The sequence below is a fragment of the Vombatus ursinus genome, unplaced genomic scaffold (assembly GCF_900497805.2).
Source record: "Vombatus ursinus unplaced genomic scaffold, bare-nosed wombat genome assembly UNPS02009770.1, whole genome shotgun sequence".
NCBI classification, from domain to species: domain Eukaryota; kingdom Metazoa; phylum Chordata; class Mammalia; order Diprotodontia; family Vombatidae; genus Vombatus; species Vombatus ursinus.
This window is the reverse complement of record NW_020949548.1, coordinates 13,752,659-13,770,221: the sequence shown is the minus strand read 5'-3', so window position 1 is coordinate 13,770,221 and position 17,563 is coordinate 13,752,659. Positions and strand designations below refer to the sequence as shown.

General features: G+C 41.6%; 1 protein-coding gene across 4 annotated transcripts in view; it reads left to right on the top strand.

Annotated features, from left to right (window-relative positions):
• The window catches only part of ZNF143 (zinc finger protein 143), a 49,590-nt gene that overhangs the window by 17,777 nt on the left and 14,250 nt on the right, over positions 1-17,563 (top strand). For 2 of the 4 annotated variants that reach the window (XM_027852571.1, XM_027852572.1), the window contains exons 2-11: positions 306-425; positions 1,259-1,351; positions 2,608-2,691; positions 3,901-3,984; positions 6,098-6,294; positions 7,774-7,848; positions 10,424-10,543; positions 12,599-12,674; positions 13,259-13,384; positions 16,878-17,057. In XM_027852571.1, the coding sequence (XP_027708372.1) occupies positions 314-425; positions 1,259-1,351; positions 2,608-2,691; positions 3,901-3,984; positions 6,098-6,294; positions 7,774-7,848; positions 10,424-10,543; positions 12,599-12,674; positions 13,259-13,384; positions 16,878-17,057 (1,147 nt within the window). In that variant the 5' untranslated portion in view covers positions 306-313. The remainder of the gene's footprint in view (positions 1-305; positions 426-1,258; positions 1,352-2,607; positions 2,692-3,900; positions 3,985-6,097; positions 6,295-7,773; positions 7,849-10,423; positions 10,544-12,598; positions 12,675-13,258; positions 13,385-16,877; positions 17,058-17,563) is intronic. The other 2 variants (XM_027852574.1, XM_027852573.1) reach the window with 2 other exon arrangements.

The window sequence follows — 17,563 nt, the reverse complement described above, 5'->3', positions numbered from 1 at the left end:
ACTTAGCCCTGGCTTGCTAACCTAGTGAGTGTGAAAGGGATGATGAAAATCTCTGTAAACTATTGTGTTTAGAATTTTATTTACAAGATCACTGGGTTTTGTTTGAATGCTCCAAAAGAACATGACTTGGGATTTGGGGCTCATCCACTTAGCTTTGCATATTAAGCAAAATTGTGAGTGAGGTAAGAATCTTCTTAGACTTTCCTTGACAGTTTTATAAATCTGGAGGAAAGACGTGTTAGTGTATATACTTTCCTCTCGTGTACTCTCCTTTTGTTTCTCAGGTGATTCTGTTTTTATTTCAGGGTAAACCATGTTATTAGCCCAGATAAATCGAGATTCTCAGGGAATGACTGAGTTTCCTGGAGGGGGAATGGAGGCTCAGCATGTCACTCTTTGCCTGACAGAGGCAGTAACTGTGGCAGGTGAGTAAGCTCACTATTTAACATCTAAAGCAGTTCAATAACACGGCCAGAAACGTAGACCTAGAGCAAAGGGATTTGCAGTTTGATCAGCAAAGCATAGAATAAGAATATGGAGAACTGAACACATTGCCAGATATAGTTGGGGTTTTTTTGGGGGGGGAGGGAAGGAAGATTCTGAATACTTACTCCAATACTTATTCTGAATTAGTTGTTTAAAATGTTATACACCTAGTCCTCAGCACCTCCAAGTTGCAGTGCGTTCTACGAGGCCCCCGATTGTTAGAGTGTTTTAAGTCATGTCCATGCAGCATTGCAGGTTGTTTAGGGGAGCTCTCCCCTGACTGTTGAGAGATACTTTTTTAAGTGGATGAAGATTGCAGAGTGTAATTTCTGGTCGGTCCTTACGTGAGAGCTGTCATTATTTACCCAGAGGTGTACAACTCGGTGGATCCTCAAGTTTCAGAGCAAACTTAAGCCTTTTAAAGTGATTTTCCGTGGTTCCAGACAGGAACATCCCAGGAATCTTCCTGGAGCTCTGCCCACTGTAATCAGACATTGAATTGAGCTCAACAGCCTGGGCCTGGTCCATTTAGTTTTTGTGTCCTTGGTGAGATCTGTAGACCTAGTTTTCCTGTTCTCCAAAATGAAATGACTGGATATTTTGGGGGTTTGTTTATTTTTTTAAAGAATTGTGGGGGGGGTTAAATTTTTTCTCAATTACATGTAAAAACTAATTTTTCACATTCATTTTTTATAATTATTGAGTTCTAAATTCTCTCCCTCACCCCTTTTTAAGATGGCAAGCACTTTGACATGGATGTTGTTTTTCATAGATGGGGACAATCTGGAAAACATGGAAGGTGTCAGCTTGCAAGCAGTGACCCTGGCAGATGGCTCCACAGCTTACATCCAGCACAATCCCAAAGGTAGGGACAGCCTCTGTGGCTGAGTAACCACCACTGCTGGTTGGCCTCTGTCAGGGAGTGCTGCTGCTCTCGTGGTTTCATTGCCCTTTTGGTGGGAGCTTGGTTTCTCAGAGGCAGCTAGAGAGCCCAGCGGCGAGAGTGCTGAACTAGCTTTGTGACCCTGGACAAGTCACTCACCTTCTGTCTGCCTCAGCTTCCACATCTGGAAAATGTATACAATAACACCACCTACCACAAAGGGTGATTTTTTTTTTGCAGATCAAATGTAATAATATGTAAAGTACTAAACAAATCTTAAATTATTATATAAACATTAGCTTTTATTGTTGTCATTGATGTTGTTATTAATATTTTCATGCACACATCTCTTGCTCCCCAGTGGTACTGCATGGCATATGCTTATGTTTTAAACTGAAGTGGATTAAAAATAAATTTTGTTTTGAGAAATGTTGTTACAACTTGAAGACATGCTGGGATATCACAAAACCAGATTTCAGGAACTCTTTGCCAGCTAGACATTTATGGAGGGTAAGGCAGGGTAATCTCTCAGGTCCCTTCCTACCCTCAAAGCCCTGGGTATCTCTCACATATCTCAGATTGTAGGATTTTTTTTTAAAGATTATCCCTAAAAATATGACAGGCAAACTTGAGCATAAAAGTATGTACTTTAATTTTTTTATGGTCCTGGAGACTAAAGGCGCTGTCTATTTTGTGCCTCCCAGATAGTGAGAGCCCAGCCCCTCTCAGATCCTCTATCCATGGAGGGAAGCTTCTTCAGCTTGTTACCTGTGGGTCGATAGTGTTCCGATAGCCCCAGCAGGGTCACTGGGGACTGGCTTCTTCCAGCCCAGGGGCTGCTCACAAGTGTAGTGGTTCCTGCCTCTGAAGGCCTCATGGAGCCACAGATTGGAGAAGAAGTGAATCAGTAGAGGAGAAGCTTGGTCCTTTCTGCCTTTCCACAAGCTTCATCACTTCTTTAAAATTTCATGTATTTCAATGAACAAAAATCCTTTTCTCTCCTTCCCACGTATTCCCCCCACATAGCCACACCCACTGAACAGAAAACAAACAAAAACAACAGACAGCATAGTCTAGCAAAGCAGATTACTGCTGTGGCCGTGTCCCCCAGTCTCTCATTCTGCACCCCCACCAAATGTATTGTGGACTGCCTCAGAACTGGGGAGAAGAATAGCTAGTGTATGGCCATATAAGTTTAGTGTGCATTTGTTTATTGGTATCTGAATCTTGTGTTTCAGATGGAAAACTCATGGATGGCCAGGTCATTCAACTAGAGGATGGTTCTGCTGCCTATGTCCAACATCTTCCCATACCTAAGGGTAGTAAGTGTTTAAAAAACAATCATGGGACTCTCCTGATGGTCAGATTACTCTTCTAGGCTCTCTCCTGCCGTGCCTGCATGAGCCAAGGTCACCCTGTCCTTATTGTTAACAAAAGGAGTAGGTGTGAATACCACGCCCATTGGGCAATCCCAGATTGGGACCTCCCTCATTGCTGGTTGAACAAAATAGATGGCACTTCCTGGCTCTGGAGAGAAAGTGAATAGCTGTTCTAAACACGTTTTGTCCAGAATAAAGGCTTAGATATTTGTCTGTTTCGGAGGGTTTCCATGACTTAGCCCCTACCATTGGGTGGATGGCTTTTGTGTAATTATGTCATGATGCCAATTTGCTTTAATTAATTCACCCTGACATTTACTAACATAATTTAAATATGAAAGGGCTTGCAAGTAGAGTGTGTTATTTGTTCAGGTTTTTAATGCCCCAGTGGGATTCTTTTCCGTTTTTTTTTTTAATTAATTTATTTTGATTTATCAATAATCATTTCCATATGCTTTTGAGTTTAAAATTTTTCTCCCCCTTCCTCCCCACCACCCTCCCCAAGATGGCGCACAATCTGATATAGGCTATACATTTACATTCATATTAAACATATTTTCACATTAGTGATGTTGTAAGTAGAAATTAAAACCAATAGGAAGAACCATCAGAAAGAGGAAACAAAACTCAACAGAAGAGAAAAAAATTAGCGATTCGGCTTCCATAGTTCTTTCTTTGGGTGTGGATAGCATTTTCCATCACAGGGCCTCTGGGGATCCTTGTCTTAGATCCTTGTATTGCCAGGAAGGGTTAAGTTTATCAATATTAGTCATCATGCAACGTGGCTGTTACTGTGTACAACGTTCTCTTGGTTCTTCTCACTTCACTCAGCATCAGACCATACAAGTCTTTCCAGTTTTTTCTGAAGTCAGCCTGTTCATCATTTCTTATAGCACAATAGTATTCCATCACATTCATATACCACAGCTTGCTCAGCTATTCCCCAGTTGATGGGCATTCTCTCAATTTCCAATTCTTTGCCACCACAAAAAGAGCTGCTATGAATATTTTTGTACATGTAGGTTCTTTTCCCATTTGTGTGATCTCTTTGGGATATAGCCCTAGAAGTGCTATTGCTGGGTGGGATTCTTTTCTCAAGAAGATTATCAGAATGGGAAAATTGAAATCTAACTTTAAATATTTCTTCTGGAGCAGGGGACAGTTTGCGTTTAGAAGATGGACAGGCAGTTCAGTTGGAAGATGGAACCACGGCTTTTATTCATCATACCTCCAAAGGTAAAATAGTTTTTGGAACATGTGGGGGATACAACTAAAGGAGAAGGGGAAACTTGGGATAGACTTAGTATTTGAGTGAATAATTTGAAGGGCTGTTGTATTGAAGGAGGCCAGCTCATTGTGTGCAGCTTCAGGGAATGGGCCTTAGAAAGGGGCGGGTTTCCATTCTGTGTAAGGAAGAACTTTTTTTAACAATCAGAGCTTTCCTGCAGTGGAATGGGCTGATGAGCTCAGGATCCCTAGAAGTGTTCAAGCAGAGGCTGAATGTGAAATAAGTCTGAAAAAACAGGTTGGCACTAGATGTTGGTGGCTCAGAATAAGGAGTTTGTGTTTTATCTTTATAAATAATTAAATGTGGGGATTCTCATCTCCAACCAAAAACTTGGCTCCTGCCCCCAAGAAACTTATATTCTACTGGGGAACAGTAGCAAATAGAAGAGAATTTGAAGAGAAGGAGAACAATAACAACTGGGGGGCTCAGGAATGCTTCCCATAGTTTGGGGCACCTAAGTTAAGTTTTGAAGAAAGCTAAGAGTTCCAAAGGTCGTTGGTAAGGAAGGACCTTCCAGGCACTCTATAGCGCCGCCAAAGGCGAGCTCCTAGAAGAGATGGGAGGAGACAAACACTGAGCTCGGAGAAGAGCTGGTAGTCTGCCTTCAGAGTGTAGCAAAGGTCATCTGGAGATTGTGAAAGCCAACCTAAGGAGTGTGCTCTTTATCCTAGAGGCACAGTGGGAGGTTTTGAGGGAGGCTTTTGAGCATAAGAGAACATGGCAGGCCTGTGCCTTGGCAGGGTTATTTCGGCATTGATATGGCTTTTAAAGCATTTGTTTGTCAATTAAACTTAAGAAATGTTCATTAATTACTTACAATGCGAAGGGCACCTGCTTAGTACTGGCAACACAAAAGAGAAAAACGTTCTAGCTCCTGCCATCAAGTAGCTTACAATCTGGTGATGTTCTAGTTTGTATAATAATTGTGTTCGGCAGGGACTCTGTATTAGACTGTAAGCAACATGAGAACACGATGGGCTCATCATTATGTACTCCAAAACACTTAAGCCAGTGCTATACACATAGTAGGTACTCACCAAACAGGATTGCAGAGTTATAAGAGCCTTATGGCCATTTAATTCTCATACCTGAAAAACAATCCCTACTGCAACGTACTCCATAAGGTCGTCCACCTTTTGTTTGAAGATATCCAAAGAGGGGAACCCAAACACCTCTTCAGGCAGAACACTTTGACTTTTGGGTAGCTCTAATTGGTAAGAATTTTTTTTTAATATCAAGCCTAAATTTGTCTGTATGTATATTCCTCCCATTGTCCTCTTTCTGGACTCTGGAGCCCAGGAGAACAAGCCTGATCCCACTTGCACATAAAAACCTTTCAAATACTCGAGGACAGTTATCCTGTCCCTGAGTCTTTCCCGGGTTTTTCATCCACTTTTTATATGACATAGAGTGGAGGCCTTTCACCGTGCTGCTTGCCTTGGACACTCTCCAGGTTATCAGTGTCCTCCCAAAACTGTGGTTCCCAGTACCTGAGCATAATGTTCCATATATGGCCTGACTGGGGCAGGGTACGGGGAGTCCCTTACCTCCTTGCTTGTTGAATGAATTAATGAATGGTTCGGAATTAAAGTTACCACATACCTTTTTAAAGATAGAAATTGTGATTTGAGAAATAACTTGATTTTTCCACTTTATCATCATTTTTTCCTCTATCTTTGCCACTTTTATAGTGTTCTCCCTTCATTTGAAATAAATTCAGTTATAAAACATAATTCTGGAAGGTCACTTAGGTATTGTGTAACCCAAAGGAATAGCTGAAATTATTTATGCCTGTGCATAAATTAAATAATGTTAGTAAGATTTGCTTGATTACAGGTAGAAAGGTCAACAGATTGTGTGTGTGTGTGTGTGTGTGTGTGTGTGTGTGTGTGTGTGTGTGTATTCTTTTAGTAGTAAAAGCTAGGTCCTCTCCATGTTATTGTGATCTGCGTGTTCACGTTCCATCACTGTCTTATGTTTCTCTAAGATGCAGTGGTTATCATTTATTGTTTGCCAGATTCTTGTCATCTCTTCTAACAGTATTTTAACCTTGTATCTCAGACAGTTATGACCAGAGTGCACTACAGGCTGTCCAGTTGGAGGACGGCACCACTGCCTATATTCACCACACTGTACAAGTTCCCCAATCGGATACCATCTTGGCTATTCAGTCAGATGGTACCGTGGCGGGCCTGCACACAGGGGACGCCACCATTGACCCTGATACCATAAGTGCTTTGGAACAGTATGCTGCAAAGGTATGGGATTGGTTTGAAATGTGGTGGCTGTCAACTTCATCACATTATTATTAGCACCTCTGAGTAACCCCTGCGCCCCTAAAATGAAATTCTTTGAGAAGAAAAAAAAATAAGAGCTTATACTGAAAATTAACACAGATTTATAGGCTGCTCTCAGGTTTTATACAAGCCAGATATGGGAGATGTGATCTATGCCAAGACTAGTAGGTTAGGAAAACTTGCTGTCTCCCCTTTTCAGGGTTTTTTATTTTGTTTTGTTTTCTAAATAAGAACCTGCCTCCACAAACCATGTCTGTGCTCCCATTCCAGCTTTATCTCGCCTCACCCTCCTCTCCACACTCTTATGTGTTATCCAAACAAGTCTCCAGACATACTGGGTTCACACTGTACCCTGTACCTGGAAAACCCTCCTTCACCACCTTCATCCAATGAATTCCTATTCATTCTTTAAAATCCAAATCACTACCTCAAGAAAAATTTCCCAGATGCCCCTTCAGGTTTCAAATAGTACTCCAATTTGTAACTTCTCTATCATCTGCTTACCTCCATTTTGTAACTCTTTCATTCACTTACTGTGATTAGGCAGGCTAGTTTTGTCAGTATTTTTTTTCCCTCTCTACTAGACAGTAAACTCCCTAAGGACCAAAAAGGCACTGGATTTAGATCCTGAGAATCTGGGTTCAGATTCTAGCTCTGATTTTCAACACTTGTGGGACTTTAGGATCTCTGCCCCATGAGCATATGACCATGTATAATCTCAGCTTTGTTGCTCTCCAGAATATAGGGCTCTGCACACCATAGATATTTAATAAGTATTTATTATATTTAACTATTTAAATTAAAAATCAATGTCCAAGGGACATCATTCGTAGTGACTAAATAAAATAAGTGAGTATGAGAATGATTAGAAAGAGGGTAAGCAGATAGGGATACACAGAGGGGAAACTTAAAATCCTTGCAGGACTCCAGTTTGGCCTTCCTTGATGCCTCTGTACTGAAGTGATTTTTCCCTTTTCTTCCCTCCATGGTGCTTTCTTCCTCTTGGGCATTTTATATTATATTTTAATACTTTATATTGTGTTCATTTATGCCTGTTCCATAAGCTTTGTAAGGTCAGGGACTATTTTATTTTATCTTGGGGTTTCACATACCTCCCAGAACAGGGCCTTACATGTAGTAGGAACTCAGTAAATACTTGCTTAATTGAGATAATATGATTTGAACCCTGTTATGGATTATGAAACATAGGACCCACAAAATGTGCATCTTAGAAGTTGCCTTGTTTTCTTTTTGGTGACGCAATTGGGGTTAAATGACTTGCCCAGGGTCACACAGTTAGTAAGTGTCAAGTGTCTGAGGCCGCATTTGAACTCAGGTCCTCCTGACTCCAAGGCCGGAACTGTACCCACTGTGCCACCTAGCTGCCCCTGCTTTGTTTTCTTAATTAAAAAACACCTATTTTCTTTCCTTTATTTCTAGGTGTCTATTGATGGAAGTGACAGTGTAACTGGTGCTGGGATAATTGGTGAAAATGAGCAGGAAAAGAAAATGCAGGTATGGAAATTTGCAGTGATCTTGGCTTGAGTTCTTTTGACCCCTCTTGCCAGTGTGCCCACTTCTTCTTGCCCTGCCCAGCGCTATGAAAAAGTGGTTTCTTTGTTTTTCCAAGGCTTTAGCGGGCCCTGTGAGTGCATGGAGAATGTCCCTGGTTAAATTGCAGAACTGGAACTTTTAGATTGATGATACACTTCTGGCCTGCCCTCATACCTTACAGGAGCTAGTCTATGACTGGGCCCAGCAATCACATTGAAGAAACTCTTAATTTCTTGGACCTTCCTGAAAGCGTTACTGTTTTTAGAACAGTTCCCCTTGTTAATGACTTCTACGATTGTCCTTTTTCTGTTTAGCATTATTTATCAGAGATACAAACCAAATGGCATACTTAACACATTTATACATCTCCCAAAGCTAGAAAGGACAGCTTAACGATCATATGACTGAGTTAGGATTTTGAAACATTTAGACAGGCTCTATAGAACATTGGGACAAATCAAGTCCAACAAAATTAAATAGATATAAATGTAAAGTCTTATGCTTAGGTTTAAAAAATCAACTTCACAAGTACTAGATGTGGGAAGCATAGCTGGAAAGCAGTTTATTCTGGGACTTTTAGTAGGCTGCAGATGCTATGATATTGGAGCTAAGAAATTTAGTTCAATCTTACACCACCATGAGAAAGACTTGGCATCTAGGATTATGGTATGAGGTAGTCCTCTCCCCAGTCAGACCACATTTGGAGTATTATTCTCAGTTCTAGATGCTACATTTTTAAAAGGACGTTGATAAGTCAGAAAGTCTGCAGAAGAAGGCAACTATTATGGTGAAGGGCCTCCAATTCATGCCATGTAAAAATCAGTCAAAGGAACTGGGGATATTTAGCCAGAGAAGAGATGAGTTACAGTGCCATGTATTGAATTATGTGTCTTCTAGTAATTCAAGGGCTCTCTAGGGTGGGAGGGTTCAGACTTGCTCCCCTTTGCCCCAGAGAGTAGAACCAGGAGTAAACCAGTAGAAGCTGCAGAGAAACAAATTTATGCTACACAGGAGGCAAAAAACTCACTAGCAGTTAGAGCTGTTTAAAAGTGGATTGGGCAGCTGGTCCCTCTCCATGGAGGTCCTCTAGCAAAGGCGCTTTGACTTCTGATGCAGCGTGTGACGTACAAGAACTGCCTGTCCAGAGGTGGGCTGGATTCATCCTTTCCAGCTAAGATGTTGTGAATATGTTGTGCCACCCTGGGCTCTTGGGTTTCAAGGCCTGGAATTTTTTCATTCCTCCAACACGTACAGAGGGTACAACTGTTTGTGGCTTTACACTGGATAAGAGAGAACAGATATTGCAAAGCTCAGTTTATCTTGGCCCCCTGAGATGTAGCCACCCCAAAGCCACCCACTTAAATATATCTGTATGCTCCAAGTGTTGGTGATAGATCGCAGGGGAGGAATTTTTAAAATTATTTTTTCACTTAAACTTCTTTTAAAGTAGAGGTTCATAATATAGCAAAGTATAATTGTTACTATACTATACAATACTATACTATGCCATACTATACAAAGTATAACCTGTTACCATCAGCATTTTTGGAGCATAGCGGGGAGTCGGCCACAGAAATTTTCCAAAAGTAGGCCTTACCAAGATTGGCTACTTTTTCCATGTTGATCTGAAAGTTGGTTTGCCTAATTTGGCTCATAAATATTAGAGTAGGGATATGGTTTCTGTGAATGAGGACCTTGACTCCTCAATGAATTAGAAGTCAATATACAGAATTGGGGTTGGACTAGAAGGCCTCTCAGTCTCCTTCCAGCTTTCCATGTACAAAAGGAAGAAAGAAGGAAGGAAAGAAACAAAAGAAAAGAGAGAAAAGAAAGAACAAAAGGAAAAGAGAGCATTTATTAGATACTTACTATGTGCCAGGTACTATGCTAAGCTCTACACGATACAAAAATTTATAAAGAGACAGTCCCAAGCCTCAAGTTGCTTATCATCTATTAAAGACAATACATATATTTCAGTTGTGACCAAGGAAGGGAGTTTTGTTTTGAGTAGGGACGAGAAGGGAAGGGAAGGGGATCTCCCTGGCCACTTATCTGGCCACCCTTGTGCCTGGTACCCCTGGGACCAATTGTAGAATTGTTAGCTTAAGACTGGGCCAAGGAATAGAGCAAAATCAAAGAGGCCGTAGGTGGATTGGATCCATTGCCTTCTCCTCCTTTGCACAGTGCTTTAACTAACAGAGCCTAACTAGTGAAAGGCAGTAGAGGATGAAGAGTTGGCCTTGGGACACCTGGTTCAGCTCCTTTCCCTGGCCCGAGCTGGCTGCGTGACCCCAAGCAGATCACTTACTCTCTCAGTGTGCCCAGCAGGTATCAGATTATAAGCAACAGATGAGCTGCCCATCTGGATGTGGGGGAGACCATTCCCTCCAGTGATGAAATCATGTGTTCAGACATCCCCCAAAATCTTAACATTAACTTTATTTATCGTGTGACTGAATCAGAATCTGAAGCCACTTTTTGTTTTTTACTTCAGAAATTGTTGCTTCAATCATTCCTGTGATGTCTTTTCCTCCAGATTGTGTTACACGGACATGGGACAAGAGTCACTGCTAAATCACAACAAAGTGGAGAAAAGGCCTTTCGGTGTAACTACGATGGGTGTGGAAAACTCTACACAACGGCTCATCACCTGAAGGTGACCTTGCCCTTGGCTTTCAGACTCTTCCCCTGATGTCCTTAGCTCTGATGGCATACCCAGTGGTGGCCCGCTGCCCAGCAGACCTCTCCCTTATAACGACGTTTAGTCCAGTCTCTGTCCCCACCCTTCGTAGGTGGCCACTTCTCGACCTGAGATGCTTCTGGCACCTTTCAGGGATGTTCTCCATTTTTGTGGTCGTGGCCCAAGTGGTTGTCCAGGTCCTCAGTTTGTGTGACTCTTTTCTAGTTGCCCGGAACCCTCCTTATTTGTTGTACCACCCTCCATAATTAAATCCGACTGTTCCATAATGGACTGGCACCTGCTGTCTCCACTTCTTGGCTCCCACAGAAAGGTGCTGCTGCTGTGCTTACTTTCTGCCTAGCAGCAGCATTTTGACTGGGTGCACGCATGTGTATTGCATAAAATAAAGACAGAGGCGCGATGGTGCCATAATCCTTGCAGATGCAAGATGGTCACGTTGCAGTTCACTTTTACTGTAGGAGACTTTGGGGATGACCCTTCTGACCTCATGTGGAGGGATCTTTCCTGAGTACATGTGAAGTCTCTACAAGTGGTTCTACCAGGGGATGAGTCTTTGTCAGCCACAGTAACTCATAGTGACCTGCAAAGGGGGAGAGGGCTTGTGGTCTCCACCAGTGTTGGGGAATACCCCCAGTGAAAAAAATCAGCACTATCAAGGTGGCACAGGAGATAGAACACCCCGACCTGGAGGCAGGAAGACCTGAATTAAAACACAGCCTCAGATACTTACTAGCTGTGGGACCCTGGGCAAGTCACTTAACCTCTGTTTGCCTGAGTTTCCTCATTGGTAAAATGGGGATAATAATAACATCTACCCCTCAGGGTTCTTGTAAGGACCAAATGAAATAATAGTTGTAAAACACTTACCACAGTGCCTGGCACATAGTAGGCTCTTTGTAAATGTTACTTATTATTATTAATTTGATTGTTATATTAATTTATTTTTATTATTATTATTATATATTTGATTATAAGTTATGTTCCTACCCAGAAACCTTCATTCGCACCTTGTCACCCATCTAATAAAGACCAAACCCAAGGTCCTGCACAATTTGGTGCCAATATTGCCCCAATCCTGTAGTGCTCCAACCAAACCAGACCCTTTGCCATCCCTGGATATGCCATGCACTTTCCCACCTCCTAGACTTTTTTTTTTTAAACTTTTTTTTTGGTGAGACAATCAGGGTTAAGTGACTTGCCCAGGGTCACACAGCTAATGTCAAGTGTCTGAGGCCAGATTTGAACTCAGGTCCTCCTGACTCCAAGGCTGGAGCTCTATCTACTGCGCCACCTAGCTGCTCCCCACCTCCTAGACTTGATGCTGTTCTCTATATCTGGCATGCCCTAGGCCCTCTCTTCCTGTCCCCCAGTTCTCTGCCCATTGAAACACCACCTGTCTTTGAAGGCCAAGGTCTGCAGCCTTGAGATTCTGCAGGCAGCAGTGATCTCGGCCTCCTGTGTTCTGGCTGCCCCATTTTTTCTTGTATTATTTGTGACTACATTTTATCTTCCCTAAGTTTGTGAACTCCAGGACTGCATCTTATCTGTATTTGCCCTTCCCCTGGGGTCCCCAGGAGGCACTTCAAGGCTTAAATGAAAAAATCAATCCCCCTCCAGAGCTCCCATTGATTCCATACTTTTCTTACTATTTTATCACATTCAGTCATACATTAGACTTGTCTTTTTTTGTTTTATCTCCCCCGATAACTTGTAAGGGCAAGGACTGAGCCTTAATGCATCTTTGTATCACCACCCCCCATAGTGCTTTGAGCCTGAAAACACACAGTATTTCTTGGGACGAATAGCAAAAACAGGATGAAAACTCATGCCGGGAACCTAAGTCAATGTGTGTTTCTTACTAGATGAATCGTGAAGTACATGTTGAGAGGTGTGGGGGCGAAGGGGTAGAGTGGTTTCTGTTTTTAAAAAAACCCAAATCTGAAGTGAGGGGAAATGCTGCTGGTTTCGTAGTGGGAATGTCCATGGGGACTGACAGCCCTATTTTAACAGGTCCATGAAAGGTCACACACAGGGGACCGGCCGTACCAGTGTGAACATCGTGGCTGTGGGAAGGCCTTTGCCACAGGTGAAAACACAACACTTTTTGTCATCCACCCACTTGTGTGGGCAGAGGCAGGCCTTGGGGCACCCAGCAGTTGTGCTTTTAATTTCTTCTACATAAAAGAGGAGTAAAAATCCTCATCTTAAGTGGCTGGTTGACCCCTCTGCCCTGTCCCGTTTCTCTGTCCCTTGTTCTCTTTAGCCCCTTCCCCCTGTTCCATTTTCTGCTGTCCTTCATTCCCCCATTGCTTTGCCTGCCTCCTCTTAGATAAGGAGAGAAAATGAAAACTTGAAAAAAAATTTTTTTTTACCCAACTCCTCTTCCTATATGCATGCACAAATGTCTCTTTCTTATCTGTGATGTGAGCTCTTTGAATGGGAAAGGTCACCTTGTGCTGTCACAAATAGAATCTAACACATTAAGAATGCTAATTTTAAAACTTTAAAATTTTCTATGAGAAGATTATTCCAGTAACCCTCTCTCAGTCAGATATGCATTTCAGGAGTCTATTGAGCTATTCACATGCTAATAAAAATTAAATGGCTTTACATCTGTTTTATTCAGTGATTGAATCCTGAAGGTTTGTGTTTAAATTTCTTTTTTTCAAGGTTACGGATTAAAAAGTCATTTCAGAACCCACACAGGAGAAAAGCCATATCGGTGTTCAGAAGATAATTGTACGAAGTCTTTTAAAACATCGGGCGACCTACAGAAACACATTCGAACTCATACAGGTACTGGCATTGTGGATAAGCTCATAGGATATTAGATCATAAAATCCAGCCCCTTCTTCTTATGCATGGGCAGACTTGGCCTTAGGTCAAACAGCTCATTAGTGCCAGGGGCACTAAACAGCCTGAACCACTTCAGATTCCAAACCTGTTCTCCTTCTACCTATACCCTGGTGCCTCTGCAGCGGATGGGAGGACTGGACAATACAGTGCCCCTTGGTTACCTCAGCTCTCCCTTCCTTCACCTTACCCACAGGGGCCTGTGCCTTACCCCCTCTCCTCCTCCTCACTCTTGATTTATCCTTCATCAACTTTGTTGAACCAGAAGTCAAAAGATAGCTGTTTACCCTGGGCCTCAGCTCCAGGAGTCTCAGAAGTTTCTGATAACTGGTGTTGTTATGAGCTGTTGCCTCAGTCACACAGTACAAGCCCTCATTTCATTTATACTGTGCATGTAAGCAGGGATGTTGTAAATACCATGTGACAGGTTTTGTTTTAATTTATTTATTTTTAGTTTTCAACATTCACTTCCACAAGATTTTGAGTTCCAAAGTTTCTCCCCATCTTGTCCCTCCCCCCACCCCAAGATGGCGTGTATTCTGAGTACCCCTTCTTCTAGTCTGCCCTCCCTTCTATCTCTCCCCCCCTTCTTTTATCCCGTTCCCCTTCAGTTTTCCTGTAGGGCAGGATAGATTTCTATATCCCATTTCCTGTATATCTTATTTCCCAGGTGCATGTGAAGACAATTTTTTTTTAACTTTTGTTTTTAAAATTTTGGGTTCCAAATTTTCTCCTTTCCTCCCACCCTCATTGAGAAGGCAAGCAACTCGATACAGGTTATACATGTACAGTTATACAAAACACTTTGTAGTAATCATGTTGTGAAAAACTAAGTATATTTCCCTTCATCCTATCCCGCTCCGATTTATTCTATTCTCTCTTTTGACCCTGTCCCTCCTTAGAAGTGTTTGCTTTTGATTACCCACTCCCCCAATCTGCCCTCCCCTCTATCATCCTCCTGCTCTCTTGTCCCCTTCCCCCCCTATTTTCCTGTAGGGTAAGATAGATTTCCATACCCAATTGAGTGTGTATGTTATTCTCTCCTTAAGCCAAATCCAATCAGAATAAGATTCACTCATTCCCTCTCACCTCCCCCCTTTCCCCTCCACTATAAAAGCCTTTTCTTGTTTGTTTTATGTGAGATAATATACCCCATTCTACCTCTCCCTTTCTCCTTCTCCCAGTCCCCTTAATTTTATTCTCCAGATATCACCCCTTCATCTTCAACTCACCCTATGCCCTCTATCTATCTATCTGTCTATCTATCTGTCTATATCTATCTGTCTATCTGTGTGTGTGTATATATATATATGTATATATATATATATATACACACACACATACATGGTAATTTTTTTTCCCTCCAGCTACTCTAATACTGACAAAGGACTCGTGAGTTACAAATGTCATCTTTCCATGCAGAATGTAAACAGTTCAACCTTAATAAGTCTCTTATGATTTCTCTTTCCTGTTTACCTCTTCATGCTTCTCTTGAGTCTTGTATCTGAAAGTCAAATTTTCTATTCAGCTCTGTCTTTTCATCAAGAATGCTTGAAAGTCCTCTATTTCACTGAATGTCCACTTTTACCCTGAAGGATTATGCTCAGTTTTGCTGGGTCATGTGACAGTTTTACCCACAGGCATTGAGATTTCCATTGCCTCTAATGGGTTTTCTAAAGTAGCTCAATAGAGGATTCACTGGCCATCAAAAATTGAATATTTCCCCTCAAGATAATCCCAGCTCTTTGAAGAGAACATGTGAGCCATCCTACCACTTAGTGTAATTTACTTAAGGGTTAACCTTTTTTTGGATCGTGGACTCTATGGGCGATCTGGGGAAGCCTATCCCTTCCCAGAGTAATATTTTTAAATGCATAAAACAAAATACATAGTATTACAAAGGAAACAAATTATATTGAAATACAGTTGAGGTAAGGTAAGGTTAATGTTTATGTGCACTCTCACTTGGAGGTCCCTGTGCCCACTGGCATGAATTTGCAGCCCCTGACCCTAAATGTATGACTCAGGAAAGCTATAACTCCCCCTTCTTCCTAAAAACCTTCATGGTTCACATGAAGATTTAAAATCTGAAAGGATTTTCGGTGTACATGAAGCTGTTTTCAGCCTCACAGAGGGCCTTAATTCCAATTCTCCAGGATGCTTTCTGAAATGTAGTGTAAATAGAGAAGCAGTGTCTTACTGTGGGGGAAAAGCCCCAGAGCTTAGAGCCAGAAGCCCTAGCCTGGAGTCCTGACCTTGTCAATTGCTTTTTAGGTGACTTTGGGCAAATCACTTCTCCTCTGAGTTTGCTCATCTCTAAAATGGGAATGATAATAATAATTCCAGGCCTGCTGAACTCATGGGTTATGAATGAGAAATGCACTTTGTAAATTGAAAGTGCTATATGAATGTGAACAACTGTTTTTATTATTACAAATGCAGTCAAGGTAATAGGTACACTATAAAGAAACCAGGCTCATGTAGTCAAACCCTAGATGTGGAGGGGTTGTTTTTGTTTCTTGTTTTTTACATATATGCATCATCAGAATAAGGTGATTTGGTCAAAAAGGCAGACCTCAGAAATCTTCTCGTGGTTTTCCAGTCTATGAAGTTATTTTGCCTTTAACCCAAGGGAAAATGGCCAAGATCTTTTGATCTCTTTTCCAGGATCTTTTTTTTTTCCACCCTAAAATTTCTTGTGATACTTGAACTGATCTCTTCTCTTTTCTGGAACTGCATCTCAAACATTTGAAAATTAAAAGCGAAGCCTCGTTTCCTTTTCATTTTTGGAAGAAAATTGACACATTCCTTTTGCCTGTCCTTGGTGCTGAGGAATATTCAAGAGACAAGCAGACTGAGCAGTTTTTCTTGTAGTTAATGTCAGCCTAATGAAGAAAGGATCATTCTTTTTTCTGTATGATAACACCACAAAACAGAAGGAGACTCATTTTCCTAATCAACCAAAATTTCCATGATTGATAAAAGGTGGTCCTAAGAAGGTTCTGACTTAGGGCCTTATCATTCTCAAATCTGTCTTACTCAATTATCTCTCCCTTCCAGTCTATCATTAAAATGTGCACACTTGATAATTCCTTCTGAGACTTTCATGTAATTAGCTTTGTGAGTTCTTATTTCAGAAACTTTTCTGTGTCCCTTTAAACTTGGAGAGAAAAATAAACTTTACTTAGAAAGTTTTGCTCAAGTAAGAGAAATCTGAGTAGCAAAGCCGCAAATCATGGATTTTGATTCTGCTTTTTATTTTTAAAAAATGTTTTATTGATGCCTTTTGTTTTATGTCAATCATTTCCAACTTTACTGCACTCCCTCTCACCCAGTGAACCTTCTGTTGGAACAAGGGAAAAAGCAATTTGAACAAAACAACTCTGTCTGACAGCACCTTCCTGACCATTTAATTTACCCTCCTCTGTGTTTGCAGGTGAACGACCCTTCAAGTGTACCTTTGAGGGATGCGGCAGGTCCTTTACTACATCAAACATCAGAAAAGTGCACATTAGGACACATACAGGAGAAAGACCCTATTACTGTACAGAGCCAGGATGTGGGAGGGCCTTTGCCAGTGCAACAAATTATAAGAATCATGTGAGGATACACACAGGTAATCAGTCTCTGGGGTTGGGGTCTTTGTTTCTTCTAGTCCTCCTTTGAAGCTCAGTTCATCAGCTTCTTTTCCCAGGAAGCCCTCCTTGCCTACTCCATCCCTCCCTCCCTCTAATGCCCATGGCTTCATGTGTATAAATCTTACCTCCCAACAAGAGGGTACAAGCAATGTGTTAGCCTTTTTTTAATGTCCCTTACAGTTCTGGGTATGCAGTGTATGCTCAGAGTTTTTGAGTGGTCACAGAAGGTCTGAGGTGAGGTCACTAAAGACATCTGTCCTCGATTCCTTGCCCTTGAAGTGGCCAGCTATATTAAAGAATATTTTATTATCCTTTCCTACATTTTAGTGAGCTGATTTTTTGGTGGGGTTCAGACCTGTGATTCATCTGCATAGGGCAGTGGTATCAAACTCAGATGGAAATGGGGAGCTCTAACCATATGTAAGGAGTAGCTTAGTGGTTAAATAGCCATTTACTTTGGAAATAATGGGGAAGGTGCCGAAGT